This window comes from Pteronotus mesoamericanus, unplaced genomic scaffold (genome assembly GCF_021234165.1).
Source record: "Pteronotus mesoamericanus isolate MK-2021 breed Mesoamerican mustached bat unplaced genomic scaffold, CSHL_Meso_final scaffold_1186, whole genome shotgun sequence".
NCBI classification, from domain to species: domain Eukaryota; kingdom Metazoa; phylum Chordata; class Mammalia; order Chiroptera; family Mormoopidae; genus Pteronotus; species Pteronotus mesoamericanus.
Genome location: NW_026555302.1, coordinates 11,228,649 through 11,248,297, shown reverse-complemented (window position 1 = coordinate 11,248,297; position 19,649 = coordinate 11,228,649). Strand labels below are relative to the sequence as shown.

Sequence of the window (19,649 nt, the reverse complement as noted above, 5' to 3'; positions counted from 1 at the left end):
CAGAAGGTGGGAGTAGGGGAGAGATAAAGTGAAATAGCCCAAGAATATGAGAAAAAGGCCAGTCTACTGTGCTGGATCCTTTTAGCATACTAGGTAACTCCCATGAGAATAAGACCTCATTTTTCCACCCAGGGATTCAAAAATTAGACAAAGACTCTTTGGGGAGCTTCTCCCATTTTGCCACCCATAATTCTTTTTGCCATGGATTAGTCAGGTCTTTGCCAAACCAATGTCAGGCGTAACCAATGCCCTTGGCCCTTCCTCTCAGCCTCTTTCAGATAAGCAGGAGAGAGGAAAATTCACATGCAGAGGAGTTCTCTTTGTTGGGATGTTGATCTGTGCACCAGACAAACTGTAGACATTGAAAGTCTGCCTCCTCCGACCCATCCACCAGCACCTCAGCATGTGCTGAAGAGGATGGGTAGGCCAAATCAAGACTCTAGGCGCTGTATTGGGGATTGGCTAGCAGTAAGATCCCCCAGTACGTATTATTCTGTAGAACCTGGTGTGGAGTGTTGAAGGTCAATTCTATTGTATCTCCATGATGCAACTCATAAGTCCCGCCTACATTTTGGATTGTAGTGTTATCTTTTACAATTTGGATGATGGTTCCGTTTTTGAGGAGCCGCACATCAAAAGGAGCTAGTTGCTTCCATAATGTGTTGGGAGCCACCTGGCCATAAATCAAATACAAGCCGTTCTGAAGTATCTGGAGCTTCCAGTCAGCTATCTGCCTCACGCAAGAAGGCTCAAGAGATACCATTTTCCATTTTGACGGTAATGGTCCTAGAAGAAATATGCAAAGGAGGGAAAAAATGGAAAGCATAGTTATTTAATTATATCATCGTCTTCCTGGTTATAGTTCTTTCCCCCTTAAATCTTAATAGGTTGTTTCTGTACCTGGTCTATACTAGTTGTCTCCAACCACAATTTGAATATATTAAGTACTTATCTACTCTTTGTTTAGAGAAATTGCAGGTCCTAAGTGTGTCACTTGGTTGGGGAGCTCTGAGGAAATGGATTTGGAATAGAAAAAAAGGGTTAAGTTTTATGTGGTATTGTGCGTCTCCTCAGTGAGGGTTCATGCACCAGGACTATGATCAGCCAGGCTGGCACGCCAGGAGGAGTAGTCGTGCTTTTCTGTGGAAACACTATTTATTGTGTGTCACTTTATCGATGAGACGCATTTCTTGAATCCATGAACCATAGTGCTGCCCCTGCACTGTCTCCCTTCACCCCACCTTAGTTCTCTCCCTAGAAGGGGTCAGCAGCATTATGTGAATTAAGTTGTCCCTTTGTTGTCTCTCTCTTCCTCACTTCAGTACATCTTCGTTCATTGGTAGATCTGCAGCACCTAAAAGAGTTCCTTGTACCTAGTACGTGCTCGATAACTATTTCTTGATTGAGCGATACCTCCGTGTTCCCGGATTGGGCGCATGGTGTCTAAATTAGGACCCTTCTCATCCGTTTGTAGGTACATGTCCTTCAAGAACCACTGGTTACATCATCAGCCAAACCCTCCAAAGATAGCTACTGGTAAATTCATGAATTTAAAACTGGAAATTATTTGACTGTTTAAATATAGGTATCCCCAGCTTAATGCTATCCCAGGGGGTGGGGAAAGGGTCAAGACTTAGTCATTTGTTTCCATAGGGACATTTGGAATTTACATTTTCCTAAGGTTCATTGTTTGTACACAGTGGTGATTTCAGAGCCCCAGGAAGTGCTTTCACCACCCAAAATACTTACCTAGACTGTTCTCTAATTCTCCACAATTTTTGTTGTAGGGGGCAAAGCCTATATCCCATACCTAGAAAGAACCCTGACAAAAAAGTACCCTGGAAAAAATAACACATTGACTAAAATTTGTATTTACATATAAATGACTGATTTAAGACTCTGAGCATAGAGTCTGCGGGATCATAAAGAAAAGATCATTAGAGCAAGAAGTGAGGTCTGTGTGCGTGCCCCCAGAGCCCAGGGAATCTCTCTGGCTTGACACATCATGGGCAGGAGCCAGTAGGCCAGTGAGTCAACAGGAAGAAGGGTTGCTGGTTCTTTTACTTAGCTCCATAATGGGAGCCACTTAAAGATCACCAGAGCATCACTTGATGTCCTCAACTTTTACCACATCAAAAGGGAATTTCAAATATATCCTGAGGTCCTCTCCACTCACTAGAAAAGCAGAAACAAATCACGCAGACAAGACAGAAGAGTTTCCCTAAATCCCACGAGCCTGGGAGGCCTGGTGGTTTGAACTGCATGGGAAGCAGGCGCTGCCGTTTGTCTCTAGAAACATTGTCTTTCGGTTGAATATGTGTGTTTGGCCTGACACCTCAAAACAACCCGAAATGCATTTATTTTCATTTTTGTATGTATTCTAAGACATACCCTAAGGCTCAGTTTAACTGTATACTTCAGTGTGTTTTCTAAGCAAATGTCAGGTCAGTATAAGGGAAAGTGACTCAGAAGCTCAGAGGAGAGGAGAAAGGGGCAGAGGAAGTAGACACTCTCCCCAACTCTCATTCCTCTTCTGTACATTTAGAAACAAAAATAGCACCCCCTACTCTCTCTCTCTCTCCTGGACACTGGCGACGTGTGAAATGTGAGAAGGACTTTGAGTTTGTCAGAGAAATCTGAACCATGTGCTTATTAAAACCTCGAATTAAAAGAGGTTCCTGGATCTCAGATGCCCAGGCCCGTAAGAGTGCTGTGCATTCCTGCCCAGAGATGTGACCTTCACCGGGGCACCACTGGTCTATCTGGTTGACCTCGGAAGCCTCGGCTCCTGGACCTCTTGGTGGGCGCATGATAAGCAGTTAGAAATAGTAGCTGAAGAATGACCGAAATAAAATAAAGGCTTCCTGCACAGCATTGGAACTTGCCTTCTTGCATCAAATGCTAAGAAAAGTAGAAAGGAGGCATGCAAGACAGGTTACTCACCAAACTTAGCGACACAGGGCGTGCTGACGGTCTGTAGGGGAAGAGAAAAGGAAGTGGATCAGGACAGTGATCGCATCGCAGCTTTCTTAACTGATTTATGGAGAGCTTGAAATTTCTCAAGCAAACTTCTTTTGCTAGTCATGTTAAGGGAAAAACCCCAAAAACCAAAAAAACCTCCCCTGACTTGGGCCTCGTCCTTGGCCTTTCATTACCTAGCTGTCCTTTGGAGCCCTCCAGGCAAATTCCACATCTCATTTCATCCCCTAACCTCTTCCCGCAGGACAGCTGTCCAATCGTGGACTCTCAGTCCATTGGGCCACAGAAATTTTCTATAAATACTACTCTCCCCACTCCAGTGCTTGCACAAGGTGACCCCTTGGCGTGTATGAATAAAATAATAGAATTTCGATTTATGCTTATTTTTATTTTAAATAACAAGAGATTACACCATAGAAATATTTACAACTCAAGTTCATAAAACCACCCTTACTTAATATTCAGATAAGCACATGGTATGTATCGTGACTGAAATACCCTGAGGAGAACTGTCTCAAACTGTTGCAACATACCACAGCTTACAATGCTGCAAGAAGCCATCAGTGTGGTTATTTTTATAAGCACATGTATTTAAATACTAAAGGCTTTAAATATTTGTAGTAAAATAAAGTATAACCAAAAATTTATACTATGTAAAGCTTATTGGTTTCCTGGTGGCCAAGTACTTAAGAGACTTTTTGAACTTGATGTTGCACATTTTTAAATATGATTTCTCTGTCTCCTACGCCAGGAATAAACTAAGGGAGTCAGGGCAAGGGAGTGAGACCAGCTAGGAGATCGTTGTGGCCATCTGGGCAAGACAGCAGCAAGGTTCTAGCAGGTGGACCTGGTGATCCGTAGTTGGAAAAAGCCAACAGGAGTCCAGGCTTGGATATGGGATGAGAAAATGAAAAGAGACAGAGAAGATGCCAATATTGGGGGCATGAGTCTTTGGAATGAATCGATGAAATGAGCAAGGCTAAAGAGGAGCACATTGTGGGGAAAGAAAGAGCAATGAGTTTGTTTGGGGAATTGCCGAACGCATGGGGCGTATTAGATATCCAAGTGGGAGAGTCACTGGGCCAATGAGGATGCAACTTAAGGAGTTCTGAGGACATCAGTGTGGAATATCCAGCTGATATGTGACACTTTGAGACATGAGACTGTATGAGGTCATCAGGCCCGTGAGCGCAGACAGCGAAGATCACTGGGGCAGGGCAGTGTCCAGAGGTCAGGGAATGAGGAAGAGCCAGCAAAGGAGGCTCAAAAAGAAGGGGAAGGGAGTCAGAAAGTGAATGTGACAGTGTGGTATTTGGAAACCAAGAGGAGAAATTGTTTTCAGGGAAGAAGAGCTATCAGCTGTGCCAAATGCCGCTGATGGGTCACGAAAGAAGAGGACGGAGGATGGACCGAGGGACCCACAGTCACGGGGGCCCTCAGCAAAAGCACAGGCTGGGATGTGATGAGGACAGAAGTGTGGTGTGAAGGAATTCACGAGTAAGCGAGAAACAAAAGAAACGGGAGGTGTTTTGCCACAAGGGAAGACAGAAAAACTGGACGGACCCTGGCTGGGGATGAGAGGTCACAGAGAACCGTGCTTGGGTTTGGTTCTCGTGTTTGAGTATGAGGGAAACGGCAACATGGCCGTCTGTTGCCGTTTGATGGAAATGTGTCAGGAAAGTGGAGAGGGGTGGGATGAAGAGCTAGGAGACTGCTGGCGGAGCGGTGTCCTTGCGTTGATAAGGTGGGACAGAATCTAGTTCATGGGTGGCTTGGAAGAGGTACGTGTGCAACTCATACATCGGGACAAGAGACAAACACGGCATATGTGGACGAAGTCGCAGGAGAGTGCTCCACAGTGCTGGGGAGCTCGGGAACTCTTTCGTGGTTCCTCTGTTTTCTCACAGAACCCGGAGGCAAGGATAGCAGGTGAGAGAATGGGGAGGAGGCATTGGATCTTTAAAGAGAAGTCAAGGGAATGAAATGGAGGAGACGTAACGGACTGTAGGGATTGTAGGTTTGTACACGACAAAACTGAAGTCCCACTTGAAGTTAGTGGCCATAAATCTAAATTAAGACCTTTTCCCAAAGTCTCCTTCCTCAGCTGTGTGAAACTGTGACAGACACAAAGCAGCTGGATTTAATTAGTGTTGTCAGTTTTCCTGGACTGAGGTTTCAATATTAGAATATAATGAAGAGAAACAAGTGAATGGGTCACTGCAAGGTTAGGGTTATAGTAATAAACCGTGGAATTGAAACTGTGTAAGGAAGGAAGGAAAGGCGTGAATGGACTGAGAACCAACTTTATTTTAATTTTTAAGAATATAAAAACTCGCCCTGGCCAGTGTGACTTGGTTGGTTGGAGCATCATCCCGTGTACCAAAAGGCTGTGGGTTCAGTCCCTGCTCGGGGTGCATAGCGGAGGCAACCAATCCGCGTTTCTCACATTGATATTTCTCTCTCCCTCTCTGCCCGCCCTTCTTCTCTCTCTAAAATCAACAAATATATCCTCAAGTGAGGATTAAAAAATAAAAATTAAATTAAGAAAAAAGAATATGAAAATTTTGTGCCATTGAATAAGGGTTTAAAAATTCAGTATCATAATATGGTAAGCACACTCAAGAGTGGGTTCTTCCATTTGGATTTGCATTTCTTTGTGAGGTAATTTTTCAGTTATGAAAGTCAAAACCATGAATCAAGTAAGTTAAATTAGAATATAACCTTCAGTTGATTGTATCACAAAGTGCAAAACTAAGATAAGAAAATAAAAGTAGCATATTTAACAAATTACTAACATATTAGTTCAGTTATTTTAAAAGTGTTTGTTATATATTTACATGATATTTTGGTAAAAGCAAAATGGTTTTGCACTGTGAATAAACTACATTAAGCATCTTATTTGGTTCACTCTTATAAATTTCTATTCTGGGCATTTCTTAATGTATATAGTATTAGTACTTGTATGTAATTTATAATAGCATATATTTGGGGGTTGATATCAAAATAAAAAACATTTTGATTTCAGTTGGGGGTACAATCAAAAAGTGAGAAAGCCACTATTCTAGAATAAATCACTTGATTCCTACAGTCGGTTTTGCTTTTGTAATGGTTTTATTCTTATCTCGGGGTTTCTTAGAAGAGATGTTGAAATTCCATTTGGTTTAAATCATGAGAGGCATGTGATTGGGAGTCCCTTCATTTCAGTTTGTTCATTTACAAAGTGAGAAAAATAATAGCACCTAGTTTACTGAACTTGGTCTTGATTTAAAGGAGGTCATTCTTGTGAAGGGCTTTGCCCCGATAGTCTGGTCCTGCTCATTAAATAGTAGCTGTATTGATAATGATGCTGATTATAATGAAGAATTTAATAAAATTTAAAGCACCTACATTCCAAACATTACACTAGAATTGTAAGCAAGAGAAACAAATGTAATTTATGGTCTTTGCCTCTTAAGAAGTTTACAGCCTTTCTAGAAAGACATGGTTGCATACATGAGCAACTGGGTGACAATCTAAATATAATTGGATGCCAAGGTATGAGCCACAGATAGTATCTGTGTTCTGTACTCTCCTGTATAAAGAGTGTGGAGAAACTTAAGGTTGCAGGCTGGTTGCCAGAGACAGAAATCCTGCACACTGCCTCGTGGGCTGCTTTAATATCTATTTAAGCTCCAGATACCACCATTGTAACCTTCTCTAATTCTTGCCACGAACGAAAATCTGTCCAATCACAACAATCATCTACTTGGCAGTGAGGTACAGTGTTTGGATGAGGGAGTGAAACAGATAAAACCAAATGGTGAAAAGGTTTTGACTTCCATAACTGAAAAATTACCTCACAAAGGAATGCCCATGGTGTTAAAGTCTTGAAATTTAGCTTCGTTGTACTGTCATTAATAATTATGGGACAAGTATTCATCACTACAATCTTCCTAGAGGCCATCGTGGGTCAGGCACTGTGCTGTCTCATTAATCCTTACCCCAACTCCATAAAACGAGAATTAGCAGCACGCTCATTTGCATATGTGGAAATGAGTATAGAGACATTAAGTAACCAGTCCAAGGCCAAGCCGCTGATAAGAGGACAGGCTGATATGACTCACGGGGCTCACCCCTACCACTCCTCCATGGGGCGGTTTCTATTTATAATCCTGGTAATGTTTGGAAGGAATTAATGTTGACTTCTAAAGAAGCATGTATGACTTATTGCTGAAGAGGATCAGTTGCTCTTGTAACCCCACTTGATTTAAGCCAAGGTTTACATGACTGGGTTCAAATGGTGAAAGCTTAATAATTCTTCCTCCAAATGAACCTTCATCGGATCATCCTTTGGAAACAGTCTTCTCTGCTTTTAACTAGAAGTGCATCTCCCCCTTGGGGAAGCATCCTTCATTTTCGTTGAAGCAGGGGACTCTCCTGGACATTGATTTCTTAGCGACAATCTCTGTGAAGTTTTTTTACTGAGGACTAGACAGAGCTGCATGGGCTTTAGCCAGTGCTTTTCAGTAGGCAGTCTTCCGAAAGCGGGGGCCAGGGGTGGGGGGAAGAACTAATTTTCTCCCAAAGAAATCTCTGTTGGTCTAGAAGGAGGCAACCTTCCTGTCTAAAGCTTTGTGAATCAGGGCCTAGAGAAACGGGAAAGTGGGATTTTTGTATATAAAAGTAAAGAGTGGAGATTAAAATAATCTAAACTCCAAGGTTCATGGATATTGTAAGAAGGTGGAAGTGGCCCCTTGTAATGACTCACCGACTGCTACCACTCAGGCCTCTCTTCCACATGTGTTTATGTGTGGTCACTAAGGAAAGGGCAGGGCAGGCAATGGAAAGTGGGTAAGGAGCTAGAACTGTTGGGCAGGCCACTGGCTTTTCCCATAGGAGATAGAACTCTGTGGCACCCTGCCAGTGCAATTTCCTGAAAACCTTTCAAACACTTCCAAGTCTGGAACAAACTCTGGGCTACTCCTTTAGAGGCAGAAGCTTTCATTGAGAAGCGGCAAGTTGTCTGGAAAAGAGGATCCAGAACCAGAGCTCAAACATATAGGACGGGTCAAGTTCAATTCTGGTGAGAGGTGTCCCCCTTTCCTGGAACCATTAGACCTCCCCTGTCCCTTTGCAAGAACCACTGTGTGCTTCCCTCCTCTACTGTGCATTGGTTCCCCATTCGTGCGCAGGATCAGATGACACATAACGTGTCCTATGTCCTTCAAGGTCTTCCGGCTAATGAGGCTTGAGTTTTAGTGGCCTTCAGAAGGAAAAAGCAGTTCTACATTTAAGCTGTGGCTAACCTCCCTCTACCCCTGCTTCAGAAATCTAAACACTCGCAGCCCCTGACAGTTCTTGTCTTTCTCTACAAAGCTCCGCTGCCCCAGAGAATGCAGACTTCTGCGCGCTCCCTTCCCTGGGAGCGTGGGCATGCGCTTCGCCGTGCTGCTGTGTACCTGTGCATCGTTGTGCAACACGAATGAGCGGCCTCCTGTGTGAAAACGTGGGCAAAGCCACACCGGCCCCAAATGAACACCAACAACTACAGTGTGTGGCTTGCTCCTGCATTTTTTTTTTTTTTCTCAATTGCTTTCAAATCTCTTCAGGGGTAGAACTGTATCTTCGACATCCTCGCTGGCCAATCCCCTCAGAAAAATGTTTCCCCAGACCCTCATTTCACACCACAGCCCTTCCTTGAATGGTATGTCCCGCCTTATTCTCCCTCAAAGCTTAGAATCTTCACGCATATCCCAGAGGGACCAAATCTCAAATGACATAAAACATTTTTTAAATTTCCCTTTTGGGTGGCACTGTGTGCAGTCAGCGGCCAGAAAAAATTGTAGTAAGGACCTAATGGGTCCCCATTTCCTTCACCAGGACCCCCCACTGGACTGGAGCTCAATGGGAAGTTCCTGGTAAGTATCAGGGGCTTCCCGAATAGGAACGAGCTTCACCCTTCCTCCATGAAGAAAACTGAGAGCCAGAAAGATGAAGCGCGTTTCTCAAATTTGTACAGCTAGTTATTGGGAGGGCAAGAACCAGAATCCAGATCTTCTCACCCCTAGTCCAGTGCCATGTCCCTCCTCAAGGACACCAGAGCCACATGTCACTTACCTTATTCACCTTCCACGGTCTTTTCATGTCTCTTCCCTCAGTTAGACTATATCTTGCACCCCATTCATTGAGAGCAAGCATGTTTTACACCCTTTTATTCCACCAGGAGGATTCATTTAACAGAGTTCCAGAAAGGGAAAGAACACTCCACAGGCATCTGCCAGTTGACTGACTTAATTAAGCGATTCTATCTACTCAGTTTTGCAGCCAACAGTTAACATTTCTCATACCTTTCATTCCAAAACACTTAGATAAGCCTCAGAAACCATATGCCAGGATGACCAAGCAGAAATTATATTTCTATCATCTCTACCCCATGCCTCTTCCTTTCAACTCGCTCTGACAACCCTGAGTGGCAACGGCAACAACAAGACTTACAAAAGACAGGAAGATTATAATCAATAGCAACCTCAGGTCCTATTATCATCTCCTTACCTTGAGTGAGAGAAGAGCGAAGACTACCGTACTGACGGAGCACACGAGCAGCACAAGAGCTAGTGCTGAGAAGACCCACAGCTTCCAGCCTGGCCTCTGTGCCCCTGAGGGAGCTACCTGGTGCAAAGGCATGTTCTCCATGTGTCCCAAACTCATCTTCTGCAGGAAGGAGAGCAGTGGAAAGCAGAGGTTCACAAGTGATGAGCCGGTGATGCAACAGCTCGATTTTGTCGTATGATAATTAGTAGTGGGTGTAAGAGGCGGGGTTTCCTTCTGATCCTCTCTTTTGGAAAACGATACTCTGAGTCTCATTTTGGTACGAGGCCAAAGGCATTCACTCAGCAGATGGCAGGCTTAAAAAAAAAAACCACACACAACCCAAATAAAGAGAATGAAAAAAAAAAAAAACCAATGCAGGGAAGTTCAGACGGAAAAATTTCTTTCTGGAGCAAGAGGAAGTACAGTGCTATGCAGCATTACAAATTATTTCCAGATAAGAAAATTGCTTTTTGTAAGGAGAAATAAAATCCCAGATAAGATTCTTTCGCACTTCAGATATGACATCATTATCAGGTGGGGACGGGGCAGCCCGGCGGGGGTGGAGGGCGTTGGACAGGCAGGAAAGCTAGGGAGCAGGGTTTGGAAAATACAGTTTTCATTCATGTTTAGGATATAAACTATGTTCCTTCTGAAACAGTCTCTAGCAAACACTAGGGTAATACTAGAATTTGACATGAAATATACATAACCACAGCAAGCTCAATTCTCCCCTGTCTCAATATATTAAAACCCTGATAACTCAATGCTGGTGTCAAATAGAAGTAAAGTTATCCTACAAAAGGGTATTTTGTTGTGCCATGCCCTTCAGTCTGAGCTTGCATTCTATTCCCCCCAAACAAAACAAAACAAAACAAAACAAAAACTTGAATTTTCTTCCTGGCACTCAAAATGCTGATTTACTGCAGAATTGAGAAATTCCTCTGGTTCTCTGTACCTCAGTCTTTCCATCTGTTAATTGGGACACCTACATTGTTTACAGAATTCTAGCATCATGTGACAGAAAGAACAGGGGCTTCCAACTCAGACCTAAGAGGGACCTGGAGCCACCCGGCCCCACCCCTACACCCTCCCTGACTCAGCAGCTCAGCGTGGCCCTGACTCCTTGGTTTCTTTCATTGTAAAATGAAGGCTGTTTCTATTTCATGAGACTCTTTGGAGAATGAAATAAATGTCAAAGCCTTGGCTCAGAAGAGGTGCTCCGTAATTATTTATCTCTTCCCTACCCTTCTTCAAGATGGGGCGAAAAATGAATCAATTACAAAATCCTAGAAAAAGAATGATTTTAAAAATATTGACCACAGGATGTAACTCAGCTGAAGTTTATTTAAAACGAAAAAAAGAGGTAAGAGGAAAGCATTATGAAGACAATTTTTTTTTTAATCTAATGAAAGTTAAAGATTTTTTAACATCAGAACAAAAGCCTCGGGATGTAACTATTCGTTTTCAATGGAGGAAGCTCAGAACAACCTGGTGAGTGGCCACTCACACCCCAATGGCTGGGAAACAGTGGAAATCAGGCCTTTTCGTTACCCCACCCCCTTCCCTTAAGCCACACTGTTTGCAGCATTATTTCTCCTCCAGCTGTCAAATTTTAACCAGGCCCTATTTCATCTTGATTGCTACACCACCCCGAAGAAAAGACTCACAGAGTCACACAGAAGTAGTGGTTCAATACACCGCGTTTTCCTGGCTTTGAACTGGATGGGGTGATGCGGAAGGAGTAATGCCCTAACTCGAGCAGGCGGGTGGCGGGTTTACGGCCTCTGCGCCCGTATCCTGCCACACGCAACCCGTTAAATTGACCTCTGAAAGGTGACACTTTCTCCTCCGGGCTTCTCTGGTCTGCTCCCTGTTCTTGTCTCCTCTCCAAACTTCAGACGGAATTCCCTCTGCTTAGTCACTTCAGTAAACATTTATCCACATGGGGAACTCTTCCAAATAAAATCCAGCTCCTCCTTCTGCCTTTAGCCAAGGTAAGGCTCTGGTATGTCCGGATTATTTTAACCTTACAAAAGTCTAAGGAAAGTGGCTTATCTCAACACATTCCTCTTTTCATGAAACAGGGTTCAAATATGAGGAAACTTCAGGTTAGAACAAGCGACAGTAGGGAACACTTTCTGATATTCTGAATTAATGAGTCACCCCTGGTATCTCTTCGATGCAAGCAATCAGAATTGACATCTCAAGATGTGACAAGCAGTAAATATGCACCAAACCCAAGCTTCTGTGTTTATGGTTCACATACTTGGAAGGAAGGAATTTTCTCAGTTACGCCCAACGAGCAAATCCATGTTGAACATTTACCATTGGCTCACTACTGTGCTAAGAGTTTGGGGGAGGGGGCATATAAAGTAAGTCACAGATGTCAAGGAATTATCCACCCAACTAGCTTAAAATCTTACACATGGGGAGACAGGTGCCACAGTGAGTAATAGAGGACAGAGCCTCGAAGAACAGAAGGATCTAGATGAGCTAGAATAGTAAGGAGAGTTGGAGATGTCTGGTTTGAGAGGACAATGTAGTAACGATCAGTATTTCTGGAGGGAGTGGGGAAACGGGAGGCACAACTATTCAGAGGTACAAATATCTGTGAATGTTAGACATTTTAAAAAGAGCTCAGCATGAACAAGGACACAACATCAAGTTTTTAAATAGTCTAGCAGTTTTCATTTAGGAACTGCAGAATGAGGAACTTCAAAAATATTAGCAACACACGCACTCGTTTTGTGACAAATAGATTTGTCTTTGGTTTAAAGACACCTAGAGAGATGATAGATAGATAGATAATGAATGTGATACATAAATAAGATTTTAAAGTTGGAATTTTATGGAGGCAACAGCAGTATCTGTTAAGATTTATAAACACCCACTCTATAAAAAGTATAATATACAGCTAATTATACACAAATAGATATATATGTACATCTATACGTACACACACATATATACACATATCTACATAGTATGTGTACAATAAGTTCTAACAGATATACTGAGATTTCTTATATCAACATCCAGACTATTTTCTCCAAGAAACTAACAACAATCCTTTTCATGGGGGTCTAGGAAATAGTTTGAATCCAAACTATGTTTTTCTTCCATGACATGGGGACCCTTTTCCAGTCCCCAAATTGTTTCATTGTGCGCTGTCTGTTCTGGGGCGTCTACTTGGTACGGGCCCTTACCAGACTCTTTGTTGTTTGTCTGTGTCTCACTGGCTCAAGTGCCACCTTTACATCTCAAATCTAGTGGCCACGCTCCACGGAGGCCTTTGGCGTCACCTACCTGCCTTACCGCTCACCTGTGAGAAGGCTGTGTGGGCTGCTAGGCTCCTGTCTCTCTCGCTTGCATCCTCTACGTGCGTGGCTTATTGTTATTTTGGGGGAGGTGGCGGGAGCCTTTTCTAGCCAAGCCAGCCTGTGTCAGTAGGCCAGTCATTGGAGGGGCATCTTAAGTGATTTTTGATGGGAAAGATTTCTTACTGCTTGGAATCTGAACGGCAAATAGGTTTTGCATTGTGAAATGTGGTGACATTTCCCATTTAAAAACACCAAACATCACCCTAGAAACTGGAATGAGTGGACATTGCTGTGAGATCGTATCTTGCCTGGTCATGTGGGTCACCAGGAGAACGAGGTGTCGCCTCTATATTTCAACCTAATTGAAATTTAGAGGGTCTTCATATTCTTGAGATGAAGCATCTCCGAATCGCTTGGATTTCCTTGGGCAGCCGCAGCAGAGGGGCCTAGGGGAGGTCTTTCTCCCCACTGTTCTTGTTGGTCTCCTTATTTGACAAGCTCCTGCGTCAGTATGGAACAATCAGCAGGTCCACTGTGTTCAACCCCCAACTGTGACAAGTGTTCGTGTAGGAATCAATGAGACACTTTCTCTTCTGGTTTTCCATTTTTAGCACTGACTTGATACCATTCAATTCCGATAGTCTGGGTTTCTTGGTTTTGGCACCAGGAATCTAAAAGAGTACAGAAAGTTTTGGGCTTTTCTATGCACTCTAAATGGCTCTAAAATACAGCAAAAAGACAATTTTTTTGTTCACTTAGTAAACATCATTGGACCCCTCCTATGTACCAAGTTCAATGTTAGGAAGTTGAATACAGAGGGTCAGTCCCTACCTTCAAATCCGGTGTTGCTTTTTTGTTTGGTTTGGTTTGGTTTGGTTTCGTTATCACAGGGGGCTTAGGAAAAAGGCGGATCTACGAGGCAATACCAGGAGGAGTATGGTAACAGGGTGAGAAATAAGTCCCCGACTTTCCTCAGAGTAAGAGGAAGCTTTATAAAAAAGACCATGTCCAGGCTGAGGTACAGGTTAGCCAGGTGAAAACACCTCCTAGCCCGCCATCCCCCTGAGCTAATGGATTGCTATTCAGTGAAGTCATCACCATACAATGTGTATGTTATATATTGATGATTTGCTGAACAGCATGACACATAAATATATTGCCTGCTGTCTATAGTATAATATACAAAGAGATGTTTAATGTGTGTGTATGCATGTGTGTGCATGAGCATGCATGTGGGCACACATGTGTACGTGTGCATGTAGTTTCAGGCACTTTACTTGGCAATGGAGGAATCAGGAGGAGGAAGACAGGAGTCTCTGACTTTAAGGAATCCCTTGTCTAGAAATTGCCAATTCTTTTCCATTCGGTCCTTCCAAACTTGCGTTGAAAATACGTTTCAATTTCAAGATAACTTTCCCTTATCTTTTTTCCCATGATTTTAGGCAACTTCCCCAGAGTTACCAGTTAATTCAGTTCCAGGGAGGATGGGCAAAACACCTCGAGCTATTCAGGTGAAGGTACTTTTCGTCCCGCCGGATGACTCTGCCTGTGAACGCAGTAGGTAGAACGTTCCGAGGAGGGCATCTCCGGCCGGCATGCCAATGGAAAAAACACGCTGAATCACGGACAGCCGTGTGGAATGCTGCTGCATGAGGTGGGCCAACGCCGGGAGCAGGCAGTTTCCACTTACTAAATAAAGAAACAACCCTGGGAAGTTAACTATGAATGTTATGCTAAGATAAGGTCTAAATAGTTCAAGGTTTTCATCACCCAACAAGCCCAAAGGGAATCTCTTTGGCTGAAAGCAGAGGTATTTTCCTTTGCACACGTACACAGCCTCTTCCATCCCATCCTGGTCCTTCATCCTGTGGATTTCCAGATCGTGTCACAAACCACAACACTGCTGAGTGCTGGTTTCAAATGGGAACCATAAAAAAGGAGATAAAAAAATTATAGAGTATAAACTAGGAATCACATAAGGATGAAAAGCCAGCTCTTTTCCGGGCACTATGTTTCAAGCTTCCACTTCCACATGCAGCATGAGGTTTATGTCATCTTCACGCCAGCGTCGCAAAGTAGCCCCATTTGCCCCGCAGGACGCAAGGGAAACTGCTTCAGACTCTTGATGAACCGCGACCGCTGCTCTAAGTGATCAAGTACTGACTTAGAAAGCATTGCAGTGCTAGTTCGGGTCCAAGATGGAGACAGGAGGCTCCCGAACTCACCGCGTCCTGTGGACGCGTTAATTACACAGCTACGCACAAAGCAGTTCCCTCTGAAGGAAATCTGGGAAATGGCTGAGCAACTTCTGCAAACTGAGAGAACAGGAAAAAAAAAACTCACACTGAAACTGGTAGGATAAGAATAAAGAAAATGCAAAACAACCAGAAAAAATGAAGAAAATAGCAATAGTAAGTCCATATTTAAAACTAATTACCTTCAGTGTAAGAGTATTTAATTCTCCAATCAAAACAATAGACTGCCTGGATGGACAAAAACAAGGCCCATATATATACTGCCTATAAGAGACTCACATCAGCTTTAAAGGCACACGCAGACTGAAAGTGAAGGGGTGGGAAAAGATTTTTTTATGCAAATGGAAGCCAAAATAAAGCAGGGGCAGTTATGCCCGTGCCACACAAAATAGACTTTCCAGGCGTGTCCGGCCCGTGGCCCGCGGGCTGCATGCAGCCCGGGATGGCCATGAATGTGGCCCAGCACAAAAGCATAAGTTTACTTACAACACTGTGCAATTTTTTTGTTTGTTTGTTTTCATTAGTGTTTGTGTATTTACTGTCTGGCCCAAGACAACTCTTCTTCCGATGTGACACAGAGACGCCAAAAGGTTGGACACCTGTGCAAGTTAAGCAAAACACTGCAAGAGGGCTGAAGAAAGTCTGTGTGCAGATGATACGATATTATATACAGAAAACCCTAAAAATGCCATCAAAAAAACTGTTACAATATATTAATTCAGTAAAGTTGCAGGATACAAAATGAATATACGAAAATCAGTAGTGTTTCTGTACGCTAACCATGAACTATCAGAAAGATAAATTAAGAAAACAATACCGTTTATAATTGCATCAAAAGAATAAAATATTTAGGAACAAATTTTTCAAGTTGAAAGATGTGTACGTTGAAAACTGTAAGATGTTGATGAAATAAATTGAAGAAGACATAAATAAGTGGAAAAAATATTCCAAAATATCCCATGCTCATGAACTAGAAGTATTTATATTGTTAAAATGCTAATACTACTCAAAGCAATCTATGGATTCAATAATCTCTATTAAAATTCTAATGGCATTTTTCACAGAAATTAGAAAGTTCTAAAATTTGTATAGAACCATAAAAGACCCCAAATAGCCAAAGCAATCTTAAGAAAGAGGAACAAAGGTGGAGGATTCACACGTTCTGATTTCAAGCTATATCCTAAAGCTACAGTAATAAAAACAGTATGGTACTGGCCTAAAAACAGACACATAGATTAATGATACAGAATAGAGATCCCAGAAATAAACCTATGCATATATGGTCAATTAATATACAACAAAGGAACCAAGAACAAAGAACACACACTGGGGAAAGGACAGTCTCTTTAATAAGTGGTGCTGGGAAAACTGGACAGCCACACACAAAACAATGAAACTGGGCTCTTGTTTTACACCATACACAAAAAATAGACTCAAAATGGATTAAAAACTTGAATGTGAGTCCCGCAACCATAAAACTCCTGGAAGAAAACATAGGGAGTAAGCTACTCGACATAAGCCTTAGCAGTGACTTTTGGGATTTGACACCAAAGCAACTGCAGCAAACACAAAAATGAACAAGTAAGGCCGCACCCAGCTGGCGCCAGTATGTCTGCCAGCCCGGCCGCTTATCTGAAGGCTCTGGGAGAATCGCTTCTAGTCCCATCTGCGTCATTGGCACAATTCAGTTTCCCTCCATCTTCAGCAGTGGTGGGCAAGACACTGCTCACGTGTCAAATCTCTCTAACTTCCACTTTTATATCATTTCTCCGACTCGAGACCTTGAAAGCTCTGTGCTTTGAGCACCTTTGTGACTACGTTGGGCCACCTGGATAATACACGATAATCGCCCTATTTTAGGGTACATAGCTTAATGGCATCTGCGAAGCCCCTCTGGCCATCAGGTAACATGCAGGCTCTGGGGTGGTCCTTCCGCTACTGCAGTGCCCGCAGGGCTTTCCCTGCCTCCTGACATCACGGAGTCCTTTGGAGAGACTGCTGTGCCTCCCTCCACTCATGATGGGTTATTTCCAGGAGTCCCCCAGTGATTTTAGAGAGTGAGGAAGGGTGGTAGAGAGAGAGAGAAAGGGAGGAAGGGAAGGAGGGACAGAAAGAGAGAGAGAGAGAGGGAAGGGAGAGGAAGGGAAGGGAAGGGAAGAAAGAGACACCGATTGGTTGCCTCCTGTACATGCCCCAACTGGGGTCAAACCAACAGCCTTTTTGGTGAGTGGGATGACACTCGGGTTCACCTTTCACAAGGCTTTTGGGGTAGATCGCCACCCTCTGCCTGTTACTCCTCTACAACATGGCCGAGGCCCGTGTGAAATCAATGGCCTCCCTGCCCCGCTCTGCCGAGATGGGAGGCGGGAGCGGGACATGGGGAGGAGCCGTGACCTCGCACACGCCGGGGCACTCTGTGAAAAGTCTTGTCTAGGACTGTCCTCTGCTGCAAGTGCCTCTTTCCGCACCTCTAGCCATTGTGTCTGCAGGAAAAGGGAGGTGGGGCAGTAACGTTTGGTGGTGCACCTTCTTTGTGAAATCTGCAATGCAACAGGGAGTTTTTGAACTTAGAACATAACGTCCGCGTGCGTATTCTTGGCTGTGAGCTGTCTCGATGGTAATCCCTGCATTAGTAAGCCAGGGGTAAGGCATTTGAAGGATAAGAAGACTGGTATATTTTTTATACATACAAATTTAGAATCATACTTTTCATACCATTACATAATTTGCTTTTTGCACTTATAATAGCATTCCTGGCATTGTCTTTAAATCATCCACAAAATAATATTCAATGAATGCATGGTATCCATACAGAAGAGACATGGCTATTGTTGGAAATTTTTTGAAATATTGGGGAATATAGCTGTGGCCAGGTGGCTCAGTTAGTTGGAGTGTCATCCTGTTCTCCAAAGACATTGCCGGTTCAATCCCCAGGAGGGGCACGTATGGGAGGCAACCAATCAATGTTTCTCTCTGTCTCCACCCGCTTCACCCCCCCCCCGCCCCCTCACTCTCTGAAATCAATGAAAAAAACCTATCCTCAGGTGAGGCTTAAAAACTAAATAAAAATATTAAGGAGTATAAAACGTAGCATATAATAAGGTGCGTGCACATGCATATTTCTTCCTCTCTTTGGTGCTAAGCAGTATTAAAAACCCACAGAAAGTGCCCAGGCAGGCCCTGGCTGCTGGAAAAGTTAGTAAGGGTGGCTACCTAGATCCTCAAGCTTATTATCTGAGCTCCAAACTGGACGTGACGGTTTTCAAGTGCAAGATGAGGCTTGTTTAGAAGAGATGGCTGAGCTCCAAGCCGTGTTCCTTCCGAGGTACCACAAGTCTCTCCAGCTAAGGGACAGACTCCCTAGGACTCATGGCTATTCCTGCTGCCCGAGGGTGAACGTGAAGAGTTACAGTTCTTCTTCTGTGTTTTTGAGAAGCCTGCTCAGCATGCTTTGTTTTCTGGTTTCCCGCTCAGAGGAAGTTCTTGCCCCAAAATAGACTCATAAGAATACTAGGTTGGGAGGAATCTGCTTTTTAGAAGCACCAATATCAGAGAGACCACTATTAAACAAAAAATACTCTTTAGTTTTTTCTCTTCTTAATCTCATGCTGCCCAACTCTTACTCGCCTCTAGAATTCAACCTGCAACGACCCCCCAGAGGAGCCATCTCCTGACCTGTTTTCTTAGTTAAGAGCCTCTTCCATTTGCTCCCAAGCCTCACGATATTTATCCACCATATTCTTGTCCCTTGCCATCCCACAGTATAACCATTTGCTTACTTATACATCTTCTCCATTGGGGTGTAGGCCTCTAGAGGGTACTGATATCTCTTTACACCCAAATCCCTACCTAAGGCCTGGTTCGTAAATGATATTCAATGAACACGAAGGATGGATGGATGGATGGATGGGTGGATAGATGGATAGCTTTACTAACATTAAACCTTCACAGAGTAGGGACTAGGCCAGATTCAGTTGCTAAAGCTTGAGTTTGTCAGTACTAGGTGTATGCCATTCTACCACCATTAATCAGACTCAGCTAACACCAGGGCCTCTGCTGAATTTTTTTGCTTCATGTATATCTTGGTGGGTTTTATCTCTGAGCATCACAGAACTGATAATAGCTTTTACTGTACAGCTAAGACTTGCTGGTCCAGTGGCTGGTCATAACGCTCCAGCCTCTCTCCTATGAGATCCTGACTGTTGATGGCTTCGAGGTAACATCAAGGGAAAAAACAGCGTTTGTGCTCATCATGTTGCCTAAAACCTGTCATATAAATGGCATGACTCACATTGGTCTTGTCCAAACTGGAGGCCCAGTAGCACCCTGCCTACGAATTATAATTACCAGGATCTTACTAGACATCCTGTAGGTAATGAGTGATTTCTCTGTGAGTCTTTCCCCTGATGTTTATCAAACCATGCTGTAATGTAAACTGTGCCACAAAACCATATCCCTAATAAAGAAGAACAGTGAGTAGATTCTTAACAAGAGGAATGGCAGTCATCAGCTTGTGTGAAATGGA

At 43.4% G+C, this 19,649-nt stretch overlaps 1 protein-coding gene across 2 annotated transcripts; it reads right to left on the bottom strand.

Moving 5' to 3' along the window:
• Positions 1 to 439: 439 nt before the first annotated feature.
• Positions 440 to 14,549, bottom strand: TNFSF18 (TNF superfamily member 18). Of its 2 annotated transcripts, XM_054587555.1 has the most exons (4): positions 14,482 to 14,549; positions 9,511 to 9,669; positions 2,944 to 2,974; positions 440 to 786 (listed from the first exon to the last, which is right to left on the bottom strand). In XM_054587555.1, the coding sequence occupies exons 1-4, from the start codon at positions 14,518 to 14,520 to the stop codon at positions 440 to 442; spliced, it is 576 nt and encodes a 191-aa protein (XP_054443530.1). In that variant the 5' UTR covers positions 14,521 to 14,549. The 2 variants fall into 2 exon arrangements, with proteins under 2 accessions (XP_054443530.1, XP_054443529.1); XM_054587554.1 differs by lacking the exon at positions 14,482 to 14,549 and having other exon boundaries at positions 9,511 to 9,822.
• Positions 14,550 to 19,649: the final 5,100 nt, after the last annotated feature.